We start from the raw sequence: 20618 nt of genomic DNA, 5'->3' as shown, positions 1-20618 counted from the left end.
GTACGGCTATCTGTATCGCTGAGGCACGCAAGGCTTCCCACCAACGGCAAGGTCCATGGTTCATTTTATGTTATGACAATCTGAGTTAATATTATTCTGCCTGCTTCACAACTGGAAAATTATTTATGCCATGGGCTCGGTTATGGTACTTCTCACAGTTAGTTTGCCAGACAAGTTGTTTTTATATCAAAAGACACCACCAACACACCATATTCCAGATACACAGCTGCAGTTTGCTTTTGTGAAAAAGCACTGCTGAGGAGATTCTCGCAATATCCGTTAAGCAGAGATCAAATAAACTTACTGAAATCATGTTATATGAATATTGTTCAATACTAGAAAAAAGAACCTCTCATCACAATAAATCTCCTACATTTACATTTATTTTCAATTATTTGTCAAAATTAGCAGATGTTAAAATATTTATTGTGACTCTGGCCCGTTATCATTTAGAACAATGGCACAGTAAAAATATTAGTGGCACTTTTAAGTAATATTTGATTATATTTAAACTAAATATTACATGAAACTTACACATTTTCGTGCCTCGCCACTAAATGTTTTCTTACATTACCAAGAAACAAAAGGGAACTGTGTGCGATCTTTTGATAAAAGGAACAATCACAGATCATATTTATTGATTACATAGTCTTGTATGGCATGCTAAGCACAGAAATGCCTCTATAATTTCTACAAAATCTTTTTACTATTCTTTTTGCGCATTGGAATAATGATTAACAGACTTCCATTCTTTTGAGATCTCCTCTGTTCTCCATTCTTCACTTATGAGACTGTACCTCTCTCTCATTAGTGTTCCACCTCCTGCTTTCAACATCACTGATGTTATCCTTTCTTCTCCTGATACCTTCTTATTCTTCAGTTTCGTAACTCCTCAGTCTAAATCCTGTTGATTTGCTTCCTTTTTCCTCTACATCCTCTGCATTTCTCCCTTCTGGGAAGGTATTTTCAGGATCTTCAGCATTCAGCATATTACCTCCATTTATCCAGAATCCTTCCCTTGCCCATTAGCATACTTCCATCCTCTACATCTACATCCATACTCTGCAAGCCACCTGACTTAATGTGTTATTTCTCTGTCTGTTCCTCATGTGTTTCAACATTTGAAATATTTTTCTGCTGTGAAATATTGTACTTGTCCTCCATTTCATTGACCATGTACCCCAACAACTCATTTTTGCAGACAGTAAATCATATTGTACTAAGATGTAATACCAACAGTATGGAACTGAGAGACTACTTCTCACCACATAGATCCGGCACCGAGTTTCAGACACATACGATGAAAAATAATGCTAGAAATATTTCAACTTACGGATAAAGTCCACCTTTAGAAGTAGAAAACTATCACAAATTCACACAGAAAAACTCTCACATATTTATCCACTGTCACTAGGAGTTAAGATCTGACTGCAGTTGTGTCTGATGTGAGCAGCACTCCACTGGGGTGGGTGCAGTATTGAAATTGGAGCAGGGAGGGGGATAGGCAGATGGTTGTGACAACGAAGTATATGTTGCACGAAGAGTTCCCATCTAAACAAGTCAGGAGAGCTGGTGATGGTACAGGCTTTGAAGCGGACATTAAAGTGAAGCACTCCATTTTTGGCTGCATGTTCAGCAACTGTATGGTCCAGCTGTCTCTTGGCCACTGTTTAGCAGTGGCCATTCATACCCACATAAAATGTGGCACAGTGGTTGCAACTATGTTGGCAGGTCATATGGCTATTTTTCACAGGTGGCCCTGCCATTGATGGAGTAGGAGATGCCAGTGACACAACTGAAGTAGGTGGTACAGGGAACATGTATGAGAGGTCTCACATCTAGGCCTATTGCAGGGATATAAGCCATGAGGCCCAAGGTTGGGAACAGGGGTAGAGTAGGGATGGACAATGATATTGCACAGGTTGGGATGGTGATGGAATTCCACTCTGAGAGGGATGGTGATTATATTTTCTATTTCTGGATATGGTGAGAGAGAATAATGACTGGTTTAAGGACCAAGTGACATGAGCCACCACTTGACAGGCCAAGCTGGGAGGGGGACCTACGTCCAGCACAGCCACCCAATGCTGCACCCAGTAACCTTATCCTGTACCCACCACATAACTGCACGCTCCCATCAACAGCACTAGCTTCTTTTCCCATCCCTAACCTGCATTCCCTCCCCCCCTATCAACCCCTCACCTCTTAATTACCCTCCCTACCCACCCCAGCTACAACTGCTGTTCATGTCAGGCGCTGCACTGGGGCCTTCACTCCCAGAGATAGTGGCCATGTTCATGCAAGTTGCTCTTACGTGAATGTACGAGTTTTCTACTTCTGGAGGACTTTACCCAAATGGTGAATTATTTCTAGCATTCTTTTTTGTTGTGCCTGCCTACAATTAAACACCTCCTCTATATGCTGAGCAGTGATCTGTAATTTCCATATTACTGATGTATCTACAGATTTATTTATTTATTTACACCAGGTATTCCGAAATAATGCTTACATGTCACAGCTTTCTCACTCTACTCCAACAAACTGGGGTGCTAAGGGTGTAATACCCAGTAACAACTATCTGCTGGTAGTAAGTTACATGTGTACGAATTTTATTTGTAATTGCTCCATGTTCTGTCCATTGCTTCTTCAGTGAGTAAAGACAAACTAACAGTTACACAGCTAACTATTTTTGATTCTACTTTTAAACGTGTGTCAGTAGCACTCCGAATTTCACCTCCTGAAGATAAGTACTGGTTAGTCTTCCCTCCATCTCCCTGCATGCCCACACACACACACACACACACACACACACACACACACACACACACACACACACACACACACAAAATAATAAGTTGGCTTTAGAAGTGGATATACTACATAGGACCTCTTGCAAATCTTGAACGGTATTACAAAGAGGAGCAATAAGTGTATTATTTTTTCAGGAATTAATAGATTTTGAGAAAGCTTATGACTGTTTCAGCAGAATCTGCACCAAAAACCCTTGAGAAATGTATTAATTCCACCTATGATAGTACTTTAATGTCACAGCTTCCATTTGTCTTCCTAATGACATAAATGAGGGCTCAAGCAAAGCCACTGCATACTAAGAAGACTAGCCTCAGCCGCACATGAGGAAGTTTTCAAATCACAAAACTGGGAAAAAGTGGAAATACTTATCAATGAATGAACATTAACCACCACCTGTTTGATAATCCTATTCTACTGTTCGTTTCTAGTGTAGATAAACGTCCACGAATAAAGAAAGAAATTAATAGATCAAGTTTGAAACTAGGCTTGAAAAGCAATTATGATAAGACTAGAACGATTTAACCAATATACTGGAATAAAGATATTTCAAATTAACAATGAAGTTTATCAGTTTTTCTATTTAGGGTAGCTGAAAACGACAAGCTCCATGGACAGTGAAACTGCCTTTGGTAAATTGGATTCTTCAAAACAAACAAACGTTCTGATGTGCCTGAAACACAAAGTGAGCAATCAAGGCATACACGATGAAAATTACTACAAGACACCAGAAAACATACTTGCAGCACATGCAAGAGACTGGACTGAAAACATAATACAATGACAATAAAATTGATCAGCAAAAGTTGTAAGCAGGAAGAGAGATGGTACGTGAACAGAAGACATCCTTGCTTGATGCCATGAAATAAATAAATACCATAAAAGTAACAAAATGTAAGATGAATGGACAATATTACAAAGCATGCAGAAGTAACGTGGATGTGTATGTCTTTAAGACCATAATGCACATCCTGCTATAACAATGTCTATGGAAAGGAAAGTCATTTAACATTTTAGCAACCAAGCCCAAGCGTAACTTGGGCCTTGACACAGCGTTCTAAGGAATGCATCCATATGTATATTGGACCATGATTTTCATGATGTGCAAGCCACCTATTGCTCAAAATAAGGACTGGATTCAGATGAAAATTATGTATGGACATCTTGCACTCTGTCCTTGTCAGGTACTGATTTCCGTTGTCAATTTCTAGAATTACTTTAAAATAAGCAATAGTGAACTTAAGAGCCTCTGTTGCAACTGATAGAGCCATTTTGTGCTTGCATTGTTGCCCATTTCAAGTGTAACTGTTAGGTTTTGCAGTTATAAACCTGCTACACTCGTTAAGTGAGCAAGAATTTTCAGAAGCTTAAGATGAATTAATTATTCTGCATCGGAGGGAAAAATATGAGAATGGGAACAATCTCAAGAAGATCTATATTCAGATAAGCTGCAATCTGCTACAATTTTTCATCACTAATATTGCTGTCTTAATCTCATCCTTTTTACAGGAGAATTTTATGATAATTCAGATCCAATACAGGTTTCCAAGCTTTGTTTGCATAAAGACTAGACAATTTATTGGCAAAACAAGCAGCAAAGAAACAAGCTGGTATTGCCCTGATTGCAACATACCTCTACTTTTCCATAGAAAATCCAATTACACGTGAATTTTTAGGGGGTGATTATACTTTCATCATTATTGTAAAACATGTTAACTGTTGAAGAAATGAAACAAATATAAAATACAAACAAACTGACTCTTATACTTTTGCATGTATTACTCTTTAAGATGTACCAAACACAAAAGTATCATAACATTTTATATGATGACAAAAATATCTGATTCTTTGGGAACAAAATTTTTCTATGAGTTAAAAGAGAGGACACAACTAAGCAACTGAAAATTTGAAAACTAAAACAATATTATATTGTCTTTCCACTGTTTTGAAATGCATTTTCTGCTGAGGGGAAAAGGGAGAATCTTAACCGCAAATCAAGTCTCAGACCCTCTTCTAGTGAGTATTTACACAACAGAAACATAATTTGTTCATGTCCTTCAATCATGTTAGTAGCATGTTATGTTAACACTTGGCAAAAATAACAAAACTGGTCATTAGAACTTACACAGCTCAGCACTAGAGGAAAAAAAATACTGTTTATTTTCCAATACGGTTCGAGGACATGATACATCAGAAAATAAGAACAGAATAAATTAACTTTTAAAAGTAGTAGTTAACATACCAACCACTTAAAGGAAAATCCAAACAACGCAACCAGGAACAAGATGCTCCACAACAGTGGACACAGAATTAAGGCCAGCCAAAATATCTGTGCTTCTGTTGCATTAACTTTATTCTGCAGATTCCCCTGGGAAAAGGGTTCACATGTAAATTTCAATCCACAATATCTGGATTATATTCACAATATAACATGTACATCATATCTTTTTCACTTCTACAATATTAACTGTAATGGCATTATACACAATGTCACTTTAAAACTACATTACTGAGAGGTTCTTATGGTATGAACAGAGACTGATAGAGGTAGGCTGTTAAGAGACTGAAAGTATCCGGTTAATCACTATCCTAACATATTACTTAAGATATTACTTAAAATATTACAAGAAAGAAAACAAATGCACTGAAGCAGAGATTCCTTGTCCAAGCATAATACTGCTGCAGGGTTTATTTCTTCACAATATTAGGCTCTATGTGATTCTTGAATAGTCTTAATTTGCAATCTTGAAAGAATTAATTTGTTGTACTGGAAGCAAGCAAGTGAAGATGGAGTACTCATTACTGGTCTAGTTTTGAGTGACATAACTGGCCACAGTGGTTCATATCACTCACAAAATCACTATATTTATGTCCACCCAAGGGATATCACAAGAAAATTGAAAACCTGCATTCACTGTACTTCAAGTGCTCATGAACTGTATGAGGAATGCTGAATTGGTGGGAAAGAATACGACTAAACTAGAGGTAAAACCCAAAGTACAACAGCAAACTTCTGCAACAAGGTATAAAACTGCATTGACAGCTTTGAGGGACAAAATCAATGAATCATCAGTCCTTTCACTCTGGCTGTGTCAAACCAATAAAATTCTTCTCAAAGGAACAACAAGGTCAGTAAAATTAACTCTCAGTACATTCACCTGGAAAAAAAGTAGAGAAAGGGAAGTATAAAAGCAGCTATCAAAGAAGCAACAGCTGAAGGGCCGTGATAGAACACTGGTAATATAGTCAGCTCAATAAAATGAGAGGAGGAAGTGAGGCTACATCTTTGAATTGAAACAATGAGGAGTATATAAGCACTGAGGACCAATTGTGAAGAATTAACTTAAAGAAATAATGTTTCACTGGTTTTGGAACCGCTGACTGATCAATAATTAATGAATTATCAATAGTTGCTGGGAGCGGGAAAAAAAACAAAGAAAGAATAGGAATAGCAGCACATTAAACAAAAATTTTAAAAAATCTTAAAATGGTGAAGTAATCTGTAACATTTGGAAAGGTAACCAAGCAACTTTCAAGTTCTACCACATAAAACTAACAAATCAAGTTAGTTCTTAATTCTACGCAGTGTTATGATAAACAAAAGGTCAAAAAACAGCATTTTTTTCACAGTGACCAGCAAAAGAAAATGTATCCTAAGTATTTTGAGAAGTTTGTAATGATGAATAACTAAGAGTGCTAATATTTGTAACACACCTTTCTTGCTTCAAAAACCCAGTGGGACTTCCCATCATCATCAACATAATTCCACCACCGAAGACCAACCATAAGTCTTCCTGTAAATGGAAAGCACATTGTTATGCATATGTAACACACTAAAGTATTGTAAATAAAATAGAAAGAAACTTCCACATGGGGAAAATATATAAAAAACAAAGATTCCAAGACTTACCAAGCGGGAAAGCACCGGTAGATAGGCACAATAAATAAAACACACACACAGAATTTCGAGCTTTCACAACCAGCAGCTGCTTCGTCAGGAACGAGGGAAGGAAAAGGAAAGATGAAAGGATGTGGGTTTTAAGGGAGAGGGTAAGGAGTCCAATCCGAGGAGTGGAAAGACTTACCTTAGGGGGAAAAAAGGATAGTTATATACTCACGCACGCACGCACGCAATCACACGCCCCCCCCCCCCCCCCCCCCCCCACACACACACACACAAGCAGACTTATTTAAAGGCAAAGAGTATGGGCAGAGATGTAAGTCAAGGCGGAAGTGTGGAGGCAAAGATGATGTTGAATGACAGGTGAGGTATGAGTGGCACCAACTTGAAATTAGTGGAGATTGAGGCCTGGTGGATAACGAGAAGAGAGGATATATTGAAGGGCAAGTTCCCATCTCCGGAGTTCGGATAGGTTGGTGTTGGTGGGAAGTATACAGATAACTCTGACGGTGTAACACTGTGCCAAGATGTGCTGGCCGTGCACCAAGGCATGTTTAGCCACAGGGTGATCCTCATTACCAACATACACTGTCTGCCTGTGTCCATTCATGCAAATGGACAGTTTGTTGCTGGTCATTCCCACATAGAAAGCGTCACAGTGTAGGCAGGTCAGTTGGTAAATCATGTGGGTGCTTTCACACGTGGCTCTGCCTTTGATCGTGTACACCTTCCGGGTTACAGGACTGGAGTAGGTGGTGGTGGGAGGGTTCATAGGACAGGTTTTACACCGGGGGCAGTTGCAAGGGTAGGAGCCAGAGGGTAGGGAAGGTGGTTTGGGGATTTCATAGGGATGTACCAAGAGGTTACGAAGGTTAAGTGAATGGCAGGAAGACACTCTTGGTGGAGTGGGGAGGATTCATAAAGGATGGATCTCACTTCAGGGCAGGATTTGATGAAGTCGTATCCCTGCTGGAGATCCACATTCAGAGTCTGATCCAGTTCCAGAAAGTATCCTGTCACAATTGGGGCACTTTTGGGGTTCTTCTGTGGGAGATTCTGGGTTTGAGGGAATGAGGAAGTGGCTCTGGTTATTTTCTTTTGTACTAGGTTGGGAGGGTAGTTGCGGGACGCGAAAGCTGTTTTCAGGTTGTTGGTGTAATGGTCCAGGGATTCAGGACTGGAGCAGATTCGTTTGCCATGAAGACCTAAGCTGTAGGGAAGGGACCGTTTGATATGGAATGGGTGGCAGCTGTCATAATGGAGGTACTGTTGCTTGTTGATGGGTTTGATGTGGATGGATGTGTGAATCTGGCCATTGGATTGGTTGGGTGTGGGATTGAAGGGACCAGACTGCTAAGGTCATCGGTCCCTTGTTCCACGATAAAATCACACGAAATAAAAACTGTCAGTCGTTAAAAACGGAGAACTGAGACAAGGGACAACACAATACAAGAAAGACAGACAAAGACCAGACAAACGGAACTAAAATCACACCGAGTGTGAAGGTGGTTGGCCGACCATGAAAATAAGGAAAAGCCAACCACCAAATGACATTAAAACCCACAGTTGAAAACCACAGGCCAAAGGCCCAAGTCAATACAGGAAATAAAAGGACAAACACTCAAATCATACGATAAAAACCCCCTGCCCGAAAAAACTCAACACGAGGTCCACCATAGCAACGTCATCACATAAAAGGGCAGGGAGGGTATCAGGCAGCGCAAACGTCTGCCTGAGTCCTGTTAAAAGCGGGCAGTCCACCAAAATGTGGACCACCGTCAGAGCTGCCCCGCAGCGACATAGCGGTGTGTCCTCCCGGCGCAACAAATGGCCGTGCGTCAGCCACGTGTGGCCAACGCGCAGCCGGCAGAGGACGACAGAGTCCTTCCGAGAGGCCCGCATGGAGGAGCGCCACACACCGGTCATCTCCTTCACCGCCCGAAGTTTGTTGGGCGTGGGCAGGGTGCGCCACTCGTCACCCCAGGCACCAAGCACTTTCTGGCGCAAAAGCGACAGGAGATCACACTCCATAAGGCCGAGTTCCAGAGCCGGTGAACTCACTGCCTGTTTAGCCAGCGTGTCAACCCGCTCATTGCCCGGGATGCCGACATGACCTGGGGTCCAAACAAAGACAACGGAGCGGCCGCAACGGGCAAGAGCATGGAGCGACTCGTGGATGGCCATCACCAGACGGGAACGAGGAAAGCACTGGTCAAGAGCTCGTAAACCACTCAGGAAGTCACTACAGATGACAAAGGACTCACCTGAGCGGGAGCGGATATACTCGAGGGCGCGATAGATGGCAACCAACTCGGCAGTGTATACACTGTTCCCGGGTGCCAGCGACCATTGCTCACAATGATCCTCTAGAGTAAGAGCGTAACCAGTGCGACCAGAGACCATCGAACCGTCGGTATAGGCCACGGCAGATCCGGAAAACTCGGCAAGGAGAGAAACAAAGCGGCGGCGGAGGGCCGGAGAAGGGACCGAGTCTTTCGGACCCTGTGCCAAATCCAGCCGAATGCATGGTCGGCGCACACACCAAGGGGGCAGACGGAGATTGGCCCGGAAAACAGGCGGGAGAGGAAAAAACTCAATCCCACACAGTAGAGCCCGGATGCGAACCGTGATCGTACACCCTGACCGGGGCCGCCTGTCTGGAAGATGGACGATCGAGTGCGGGAACAGGAGACGGTAGTTGGGATGCCCTGGCAAGCTACAAACGTGGGCAGCATAAGCGGCCAGAAGTCGGTCGTGCCGGATCCGCAATGGAGGAACACCAGCCTCCACAAGTAAGCTGTCAACAGGGCTTGTCCGAAATGCTCCTGTGGCGAGTCGGATCCCGCAGTGATGGATGGGATCCAGCAATTGCAATGCTGATGGCGATGCCGAACCATAGGCCACACACCCATAATCAAGGCGGGACTGGATCAGCGCTTGATACAGCCGGAGAAGGGTGGACCGATCGGCACCCCATCCGGTGTGGCTAAGGCAACGGAGAGCGTTTAAATGCCGCCAGCATGTTTGTTTAAGCTGCCTAATATGATGCAGCCAAGTCAACCGGGCATCAAATACCAGTCCCAAGAACCGATGCGTCTCTACCACAGCAAGAGGTTCACCGTCAAGGTAAAGGCGTGGCTCAGGGTGAACCGTGCGACGCCGGCAGAAATGCATAACGCAGGTCTTAGCGGCCGAAAACTGGAAGCCGTGACCTACAGCCCACGACTGCGCCTTGCGGATAGCGCCCTGCAGCTGGCGCTCAGCAACTGCAATGCCAGCGGAGCTGTAGTAGGGGCAGAAGTCGTCTGCATACAACGAAGCTGCGACGGACGATCCCACCGCCTCAGCAAGCCCATTGATCGCAATTAAAAACAGGGAGACACTGAGGACAGACCCCTGTGGGACCCCGTTCTCCTGGACCCGGGAGAAACTATGGGACGCAGCAACTTGCACGTGGAAGGAACGAGACGACAGAAAATTCTGAATAAAAATCGGAAGCGGGCCCCTAAGACCCCACCCATGAAGTGTGGCCAGGATGTGATATCGCCAAGTCGTATCGTACGCATTCCGCGTGTTGAAGAAGACGGCAACCAGATGTTGGCGGTGTGCAAAGGCTGTACGGACGGCAGACTCTAGGGAGATCAGATTATCGACGGCAGAGCGGCCTTTATGGAACCCACCCTGAGACGGAGCCAGAAGGCCTCGAGACTCGAGGAGCCAACTCAACCTCCGGCTCACCATACGTTCTAGCAACTTGCAAAGAACGTTGGTGAGGCTTATGGGGCGGTAGCTGTCCACCTCCAGCGGGTTCTTGCCAGGTTTCAACACGGGGAGGACGATGCTTTCTCGCCATTGAGACGGGAACACACCCTCAACCCAGATGCGGTTGAAAACATCTAGGAGGCGTCGCTGGCAATTCACAGAGAGATGTTTCAGCATCTGGCTGTGGATGTGGTCTGGCCCAGGAGCCGTATCACGGCAAGCAGATAGTGCACTCTGGAATTCCCAGTCGCTGAAAGGAGCATTGTACGACTCTGCGTGTCGCGTGTGAAAGGAAAGCCTCCAACTTTCCAACCGCTCTTTCCGGGAGCGGAAGGCCAGTGGGTAATTCGTAGATGCGGAACACTGAGCAAAATGCGCTGCTAACCGGTCCGCAATCGTGTCGGAGTCAGGACACACCACTCCATTCAGCGAAAGCCCAGGAACAGAGACAGGCGGCCGATAGCCATGGAGTCGCCTAATCTTAGACCAAACCTGTGATGCAGAGGTACGGACGCCAATGGTGGAAACATACCGTTCCCAGCACTCCTGCTTCCGTTGGCGAATAAGGCGTCGGGCATGGGCACAGAGCTGTTTAAAAACGATGAGGTTCTCCTAGGACGGGTGCCGCTTATGGCGTTGAAGAGCCTGCCGGCGATCTCTAATCGCCTCTGCGATCTCGGGCGCCCACCAAGGCACAGTTCTCCGCCGAGGGGACCCGGATGAACAGGGAATCGCAGATGCCGCCGCAGAAACGATGCCGGTGGTGACCGACTGAACCACCGCATCAATGGTGTCATGGGAAGGAGGTGCGATAGTGGCGAGAGAGGAGAACAAGCCCCAATCAGCCTTATTCAGAGCCCATCTGGAGGGGCGTTCAGAAGAGTGATGCTGTGGTAGTGACAGAAAGATGGGGAAATGGTCACTACCACATAAGTCGTCATGGACACTCCAGTGGATGGATGGTGAAAGTTCGGGGCTGCAGATAGAAAGGTCGATGGCCGAAAATGTGCCATGGACTACGCTGAAATGTGTCGGCTCTCCCGTGTTTAAGAGGCAGAGGTCAAGCTGCGAGAGAAGAGTCTCGACATCTCTACCCCGGCCAGTAATCGCGGCGCTACCCCACAGGGGGTTATGGGCGTTAAGGTCGCCCAGTAACACAAAAGGAGGAGGCAGTTGTGCTATCAATGCAGCCAACACATGACGCGAGACATCACCATCTGGCGGAAGATACAAACTGCAGACAGTAATAGGCTGAGGCGTCCACATCCTTACAGCGACAGCCTCTAAAGGTGTGTGAAGAGGTACACATTCGCTGTAGACAGAGTTAAGGATGTAGACGCAGACTCCACCAGATACGCTCTCATAAGCTGCCCGGTTCTTGTAATAACCCCGATACCCACGTAGGGCAGGGGTCCGCATTGCCGGAAACCAAGTTTCCTGTAGGGCAATGCAGAGGAAAGGGTGACTGCTGATGAGTTGGCGAAGCTCAGCAAGGTGGGGGAAAAAAGCGCTGGAGTTCCACTGGTGTGAATGGGCCGAGGAGGCAGATCACGCCACTGGGGCACCTGCTGCCACCGATGGAGGACCAGTACAATCTGCTTCCATGGTGTCCGAGGGTCCGGCGAGATCCAGGTCCTCAGCGGACGCCCGGATCTCCACCTTATCCTCGGACGCAGAGCCTGTAGGGAGCAGTGGGGTGGATGCCACCGCGTGGTCCTTGGCCTTAGAGGTCTTCTTCTTCGTCTTCTCTCTCTGGTCTTTGGGTTTCATTGGCTGGGAGGGCTCCAGCGAGTCAGTCTCCGGGACGGAGGAGGAGCGGGAAGCCCTGCGACCAGCCGCTGGTCTGCTTTTCTTCCATTGGCTGACGTCACCCTTCCCAGAGGCGGAAACTTGGGAAGGAAGGGACCCAAGGGACCCTTTCCGTGCTATTTGAGCCGGGGAAGTTTGAGGCATCCCCAGCTTAGAAGTGGGGACTGATGTCCCGGATGGTTGGGGGGTTGCTGCTCCTGAGGCAGGTAGTGCAGGAGCAGCAGGGAGTGAAGTGCCCCCCACCATCAAGGGGGCAGGTGTAGCATTCCGGCTCTGAGAGGTGGCAGTCTGAGGGAGAGCTAATGGGGCCATAACAGTAGTAGCCGCGGCGTAAGAGGCAGTCATTCGAACAGGATGGAGGCGTTCGAACTTCTGCCTGGCCTCAGTGTATGTCAGGCGGTCCAGGGTCTTATACTCCATGATTTTGCGCTCTTTCTGGAAGATCCTGCAGTCCGGCGAGCAAGGCGAGTGGTGCTCTCCGCAGTTTACACAGATGGGAGGCGGAGCACATGGAGTATTGGGATGTGATGGGCGTCCACAATCTCGACATGTGAGGCTGGAAGTACAGCGGGAATACATATGCCCGAACTTCCAGCACTTAAAGCACCGCATCGGGGGAGGGATATATGGCTTGACGCCACAACGATAGACCATCACCTTGACCTTCTCAGGTAAAGTATCACCCTTGAAGGCCAAGATGAAGGCACCGGTGGCAACCTGCTTATCCCTTGGACAACGATGTACGTGCCGGACAAAGTGAAGACCTCGCCGCTCTAAATTGGCGCGAAGCTCGTCATCGGACTGCAATAGAAGGTCCCGATGGAATGTTATGCCCTGGACCATATTAAGACTCTTATGGGGCGTGATTGTAACCGGAACATTCCCCAGCTTGTTACAATCGAGTAACCGGCGGGACTGGGCGGAGGACGCCGATTTGATCAAAACCGAGCCCGAGCGCATTTTGGACAAGCCCTCCACCTCCCTGCACTTGTCCTCTAAGTGCTCGACGAAGAACTGAGGCTTCATGGATGTAAAGGATTCACCATCAGCTCTCGTACACACCAGGTAGCGGGGCGAGTATGGTACGCTGGCATCCTTAGTCTTTCGTTCATCCCATGGTGTAGCCAGGGAGAGGAACGATTTGGGGTCATACGTAGTTGCGTTGTATTGAGCCCTGGAACGCTTAGAGACTGCTGGCGGCTGGCCGCCAGCAAGAGATGATGTACCACGCTTCATTGCAGGTCATCCGCCCTGATGCCACCTACTCCGACCAAGGGCCCTCCCCACGGGTGCCACCCAGCCTCAGCAACGACCACCTGGCAGGATGGCCATTGCCGGGAGTCCCAATGCCCCAAGGAGATAGGCATCTACTCCTTGGCATACGTGGGGAGTTAACGGCGCTGGCATCAGCAGAGCGATCCCTGTGTAGTCAGGGGGCTACAACCAACAGGGTACATGGCGGCCCCACCACAACGGACTGGCTACCGTGCTGGATGTCAGGTGATGTAGTCCAATATCGTCATTGGCGCATAAAGCGACACAGCATAGCAGACTGCAATAAACTGCACCCAAGAATAAATCCACGCCCAAGAGATGGTAGGTGAGCGGGACTGCTAAGCGATGACGACAAACCTGGCTAGAGATGGTATTGCATGATGGACACATCGCTCCTTGTAAGGCGCCCTTCCCCAATCGGCTCGCTCTTCGGAAAATTTAGAAGGATGGAGGTCAAACCCGTTAGGGGACCATCTCACAAGGCCAAAACATTTGAGACTCCTTTTAGTCACCTCTTACGACAGGCAGGAATACCGTGGGCCTATTCTTACCCCCGAACCCACAGGGGGGCTGGCCATTGGACAGATGGAGGTCAACGTCAAGGAAAGTGGCATGGGATTTGGAGTAGGACCAGGTGAATCTGATGGAACCAAAGGAGTTTAGGTTGGAGAGGAAATTCTGGAGTTGTTCTTCACTGTGAGTCCAGATTATGAAGATGTCATCAATAAATCTGTACCAAACTTTGGGTTGGCAGGCTTGGGTAACCAAGAAGGCTTCCTCTAAGCGACCCATAAATAGGTTGGCATACGAGGGGGCCATCCTGCTACCCATGGCTGTTCCCTTTAATTGTTGGTATATCTGGCCTTCAAAAGTGAAGAAGTTGTGGGTCAGGATGAAGCTGGCTAAGGTGACGAGGAAAGAGGTTTTAGATAGGGTGGCAGGTGATCGGTGTGAAAGGAAGTGCTCCATCGCAGTGAGGCCCTGGACGTGCGGGATATTTGTGTATAGGGAAGTGGCATCAATGGTTACAAGGATGGTTTCCAGGGGTAACAGACTGGGTACGGATTCCAGGTGTTCGAGAAAGTGGTTGGTGTCTTTGATGAAGGATGGGAGACTGCATGTAATGAGTTGAAGGTGTTGATCTACGTAGGCAGAGATACGTTCTGTGGGGGCTTGGTAACCAGCTACAATGGGGCGGCCAGGATGTTTGGGTTTGTGAATTTTAGGAAGTAGGTAGAAGGTAGGAGTGCAGGGTGTCAGTAGGGTCAGGAGGTTGATGGAGTCAGGTGGAAGGTTTTGTAGGGGGCCTAAGGTTCTGAGGATTCCTTGAAGCTCTGCCTGGACATCAGGCACAGTGTCACACCGTCCGAGTTATCTGGATACTTCCCACCAACACCAACCTATCCGAACTCAGGAGATGGGAACTTGCCCTTCAATATATCCTCTCTTCTCATTATCCACCAGGCCTCAATCTCCGCTAATTTCAAGTTGCTGCCACTCGTACCTCACCTGTCATTCAACATCATCTTTGCCTCCACACTTCCGCCTTGACCTACATCTCTGCCCATACTCTTTGCCTTTAAATAAGTCTGCTTGTGTGTGTGTGTGTGTGTGTGTGTGTGTGTGTGTGTGTGTGTGTGTGTGTGTGTGTGTGTGTGTGTGTGTGTGCGCGCGCGAGTATATAACTATCCTTTTTTCCCCCTAAGGTAAGTCTTTCCACTCCCAGGATTGGAATGACTCCTTACCCTCTCCCTTAAAACCCACATCCTTTCATCTTTCCTTTTCCTTCCCTCTTTCCTGACGAAGCAGCCGCCAGTTGCGAAAGCTCAAAATTCTGTGTGTGTGTTTTATTTATTGTGCCTATCTACCAGCGCTTTCCCGCTTGGTAAGTCTTGGAATCTTTGTTTTTTATACACTAAAGTATTGCATATTTTGTGGTACTTCTATATCAATAGAAAACTTATGGATAGAAAACTTAATATAAAACTGAACGTTTCTTTTCATTAGCATTTACTTCTTTCTATTAAGTAAAATACACACATGAAAAAAGTTTTGCATCACCCTGTTCCCAGAACTCCTGAACATAGACGTTGACTGTGGACATTGTATCACAGACACAGTCCCTTTGACTGTTCAGAGATGCCACTAAACCCGTCCAAAGACGTTAACAACCATGCATGAACAGTGCCTATTAGACAGAGAGGGTCCGACAACCAATCAGTTCCAGTCGTTCCACCAGGAAGTAGGTACACGGCTCGTGTTGTCTGTAGTTCAACATGCCTAGACGGTCAATACCACAGTTCAATCGCATCCGTATTGTTACTTTGCGCCAGGAAGAGCTGTTAACAAGGGAAGTGTCCAGGCAACTTGGAAAGAACCAAAGCGAGGTTGTTCGGATATGGAGGAGGTACAGAGAGACAAGAACTGTCGATGACATGCCACGCTCAGTCCACACAATGGCTTCTACTTGCAGTGGATGATCGTTACCTACGGATTATGGCTCTGAGGAACCCTGACAACAATGCCATCATGTGAAATAATGCTTTTTGTGCAGCCACAGGACGTCGTGTTACGACTCGTACTGTGCGCAATAGGCTGCATGATGCGCAACTTCACTCTTGACGTTCATGGCGAGGTCTATCTTTGCAACCACGACACCAAGCAGCACGGTACAGATGGGTCCAACAACACGCCAAATGAACCACTCAGGACTGGCATGATGTTCCCTTCACCGATGAGTGTCACATATGCCTTCAACCAGACAATTGTCGGAGACATGTTTGGAGGCAAGCCGGTCAGGCTGAATGCCTTAGACACACTCTCCAGTGAGTACAGAAAGGTGGAGGTTCCCTGCTGTTTTAGAGTGGCATTATGTGGGGCGAACATATGGCACTGGTGGTCATTGAAGGCACCATGACAGCAGTATGATATGTGAATGCCATCCTCCGACTAATAGTGCAATCATATATTGGCGAGACACACTACTTCATCGAGAACAATTCGCGCCCCCATTGTGCACATTTTGTGAATGACTTCCTTCAGGATAACAACATCGCTCAACTAGAGTGGCCAGCATGTTCTCCAGACATGAACCCAATTGAATATAACTGAGATAGATTGAAAATGGCTGTTTATTGACGACATGACCCACCTGAGGGATCTGTGCCTAATCGTCACTGAGGAGTGGGACAATCTGGACCACCAGTGCTTTGATGAACTTGTGGATAGTAAACCATGATAAATACTGGCTTGCATCAATGCAAGAGGATGTGCTGCTGGGTATTAGAGGTACCAGTGTGCACAGCAATCTGGACCACCACCTCTGAAGATCTCACTGTGTGGTGGTACAACATGCAATGTGTGGTTTTCAAGAGCAATAAAAAGGGCAGAAGTGATGTTTGTGTTGATCTCTATTCCAATTTTCTGGACAGGTTCTGGAACTCTCGAAACAGAGGTGATGCATAACTTTTTTTATGTGTGTGGATACATAAGTGCACAATCATTCAGAACAGAACTGGATGGATCAACCATTGTGACGTACCAAAATCTTTGACATCCCAATGAAGGTGGTGTTCAATGTTATTCGAACTTCTAAAGATAAACCTGTCTCCTATTGAAAAAGGTATTTATATTGGTTTTTATCTATGCACTGAAAACAGCTGCATTACTACAACCCATTGGATACCTGTATTACAAAATGAGAGGAAAATGTGATGTAAAATAAATATTGGCTGGATGCGAAAAGTTAACATATGGCCTCACCTTGCTCTCCCTTAAAACCCACATCCTTTCATCTTTCCTTTTCCTTTCCTCTTTCCTGACGAAGCACTCACCGGTTGCAAAAGCTCTAAATTCTGTGTGTGTGTGTGTTGTGTGTTTTATTCATTGTGCCTATCTACCGGCGCTTTCCCGCTTGGTAAAGTCTTGGAATCTTTGTTTTTAATATATTTTTCCCATGTGGAAGTTTCTTTCTATTTTATTTACATAGTATTTTCTTTTATTTACATGTGAGCCATAATGGACCATGAAGTAGATGTCAGGTTGCGACAACGGTCAGTGATGGAGTTTCTCTTCAAGACCAGCGATGACTCTGCCACATTGATTCACAGGTAGTTGCTCCCAGGACACAGTGGACCGCAGCAGTATCCAGAGGTGGTTGCAGAGGTTTAAAAGAGGTGATTTCTCTCTACTAGACAATCCATGGTGCAGTAGGCCATAGACGCCACTGAGTGATGTGAATGAGATCATTGATCAAATCATCAAAAAAAGATGTGAGATGACAACAGCTTGCCGAAATGACTCGTTCGCCATTGGGTAGTGTGGTATCACTAATACAGTCACTAGAATACAGAAAAATCTGTGCACGTTGGGTTTTGATGGTGTCGTTACCCAGGATGAAACATGGTTGTTCCTGTCTGAACCTGAGAGCAAAACCCAATCCATGGAGGCATCATCTGGGTTCCCCTCGGATGAAGAAACCAAGACTTTCGCGAACAGCAGGCCAAAAGGTGATAGCCTCCTCCTTCTGGGGTCAGTGTGATATCATTTTCATTGACTTTTTGGAACCTGGCTCCACAATTAACCAGGACTGTTACTGTTTATTGAACAAGCTGTTTTATTGAACAAGCTGCGACGTGCCATCAAGACCCACAGGCCACAGTATCAGGGTCAGCTCATCAGACTACATCATGACAATGCCAAACCCCATACAGCCCTTATGATGCAGAAGAAAATCAGGAAAATGGGTTGGAAAATGGTTCCTCATCCTCCCTACAGTCCGGACATGGCTCCGTCTGATTTTTACATCTTTGGTCGTCAGATGACCCACATGCGCGGTAAAACATTTGATAGTGAGAACGACCTTATTTCCTGTGTCAATCGATGGTGTAAAAGTCAATCCCCAGAATTTTACCAAAGAGCATTTGCATCATGGAAAGAACGTTGGGCCAGATGCGTCACAGCAGATGGAAGCTACATTGAGTAGACACAATGTATAGCTAAATGTTCCAGATATATTCACAAAAAAATTTTATTCTCCTCCCGCAAAACATAAAAAAATTTAGAGACAACTGTGCAAAACTTTTTAAACACCCTATGTAATAAAACCCACTATGTCGTCTTGAATGGTAGGTGTTCGTCAGAAAAAGGGTAATGTCAAGAATGCCAAAGTGTAGTAGGACAGATTTGTTCTCTACACACACTGAGTGGCTGCAGACGGATACAGAATGACTTGGACAGAATTTCTATTGAGTGTGATGAATGGCAGCCTGCTCTAAAAGTACAAAAAATTATGTTAATGCATATGAGTAGGAAAAACAATCCTGTAAGGTTCAAATACATCATTAGTGGTGTACTGCTAGACACAGTCATGTTAAATATCTAGGTGCAACGCTGCAATGCAATATGAAATGTAAGCAGCAAGTAAGAGCTGTAATGGGGGGTGGGGAGGGGGGAGGAGGTCAAGTGGTTTATTTTGACAATCCTAGGAATATGTAGCTCAATTATAAACAAGACCATGTACATACCACTAGTATGACCCATTCTTTAATACTTCTCCCATGTCTGAGACTCTGCTGCTGGATTTGTTACCAGTATGTTCAATCACCATGCAAGTACTATGAAAATGGTATATGAATCCACAAGGGGAGAAGATACTCTTTTTTTGAAAAAAATTAAAGAACTGGAATTTTTGACTGACTTCCACTAATGTACAACTCGCCTGATGGTGAAGACAAGACAAGACAAGCCAAGACAAATTATGTCTTGTATGGGGGGACATAGGAAGTCTTTAAGACCCCCTGCTCAATTTGTCAGTGGAAGAGGAAGGGTACAGCTAGCATTAGCCTGTAGACGGTGTCAGACAGTACCAAATGGGAAATAAGAATGACAATAATAATCGCACAACATTGCAATAATAGGGCAGACTTAAAACATCTGAGCCTTACACATCAGTCATAACATTCGACAACTGTCTCCAACCTCAAGTCAACACCTGAGTACCTACATCTACGTGATTTACTCTGCTATTCACAATAAAGTGCCTGGCAGTGTGTTCAATGAACCACATTTAAGCTGTGTCTCTACAGTTCCACTCTTGAACAGCACGCGAAAAAACAAGCACTTAAATTTTTCTGTGCAAGCCCTGATTTCTCTATTTTATCGTGATGGCCATGTCTCACTATGCAGGTGGGTACCAACAGAAAGTTTTCGCAATCGGAGGACAAAACTGGTGATTGAAATTCCATGAGATGAACCTGTCCCAACAAAAAAACACCTTTCTTTTAATGATTGCCACTCCAATTAACATTATCATGTCTGTGGCATTATCCAACCTATTTTGTGACAATACAAAACGAGCTGTCCCCCTTTGAACTTTTTTGATGTCATCCGTCAGTCCCACCTGATGCGGATCCCACATTGCACAGCAATACTCCAGAATAGAGCGGACAAGCGTGGTTAAGCAGTCTCTTTAGTAGACCTGCTGCACCTTTTAAGTGTTCTGACAATGAATCTTAGTCTTTGGTTTGCTCTACCCAGAACACTATCTATGTGATCATTCTAATTCAGGTTATTTGTAATTGTAATCCCTAAGTATTTAGTTGAATTTACAGCCTTCAGATTTGTTTGACTTATCGCGTAATCAAAATTTAGTGGATTTCTTTTAGTACTGATGTGAATAACTTCACACTTTTATTTATTCAGGGTCAATTGCCACTTTTCACACCATACAGATATCTCATCTAAATCTTTTTGCAATTCGTAGTGGTCATCTGATGACTTTACAAGATGGTAAATGACAGCACCATCTGCAAACAATCTAATAAGGCTACTCCACTTGTCTCCTATGTCACTAATATAGATCAGGAACAATAGAGGGCCTATAATACTTCCTTGGTGAACTCTATGACTTTCCATCTATTACAATGAATTGTGACCTTTCTGACAAGAAATCATGAATCCAGTCGCACAAATGAGGTGATATCCAATAGGCAAGCAGTTTGGTTAGAAGACATTTGTGTGGAATGGTGTCAAAAGGCTTCTGGAAATCTAAAAATATGGAATC

General features: G+C 45.3%; 1 protein-coding gene across 2 annotated transcripts in view; it reads right to left on the bottom strand.

Moving 5' to 3' along the window:
* The window catches only part of LOC126356203 (uncharacterized Golgi apparatus membrane protein-like protein CG5021), a 49898-nt gene that overhangs the window by 27274 nt on the left and 2006 nt on the right, over positions 1–20618 (bottom strand). The window contains exons 4-5 of one of the 2 annotated variants that reach the window (XM_050007008.1): positions 6523–6602; positions 5051–5164 (exon numbers count right to left, since the gene is read on the bottom strand). In XM_050007008.1, the coding sequence (XP_049862965.1) occupies positions 5051–5164; positions 6523–6602 (194 nt within the window). Of the gene's footprint in view, positions 1–5050; positions 5177–6522; positions 6603–20618 lie in introns of both variants that reach the window. The other variant, XM_050007007.1, reaches the window with a different exon arrangement.

Source organism: Schistocerca gregaria, chromosome 3, assembly GCF_023897955.1.
Source record: "Schistocerca gregaria isolate iqSchGreg1 chromosome 3, iqSchGreg1.2, whole genome shotgun sequence".
Lineage (NCBI taxonomy): Eukaryota > Metazoa > Arthropoda > Insecta > Orthoptera > Acrididae > Schistocerca > Schistocerca gregaria.
This window is presented reverse-complemented; position numbering and strand designations above follow the sequence as displayed.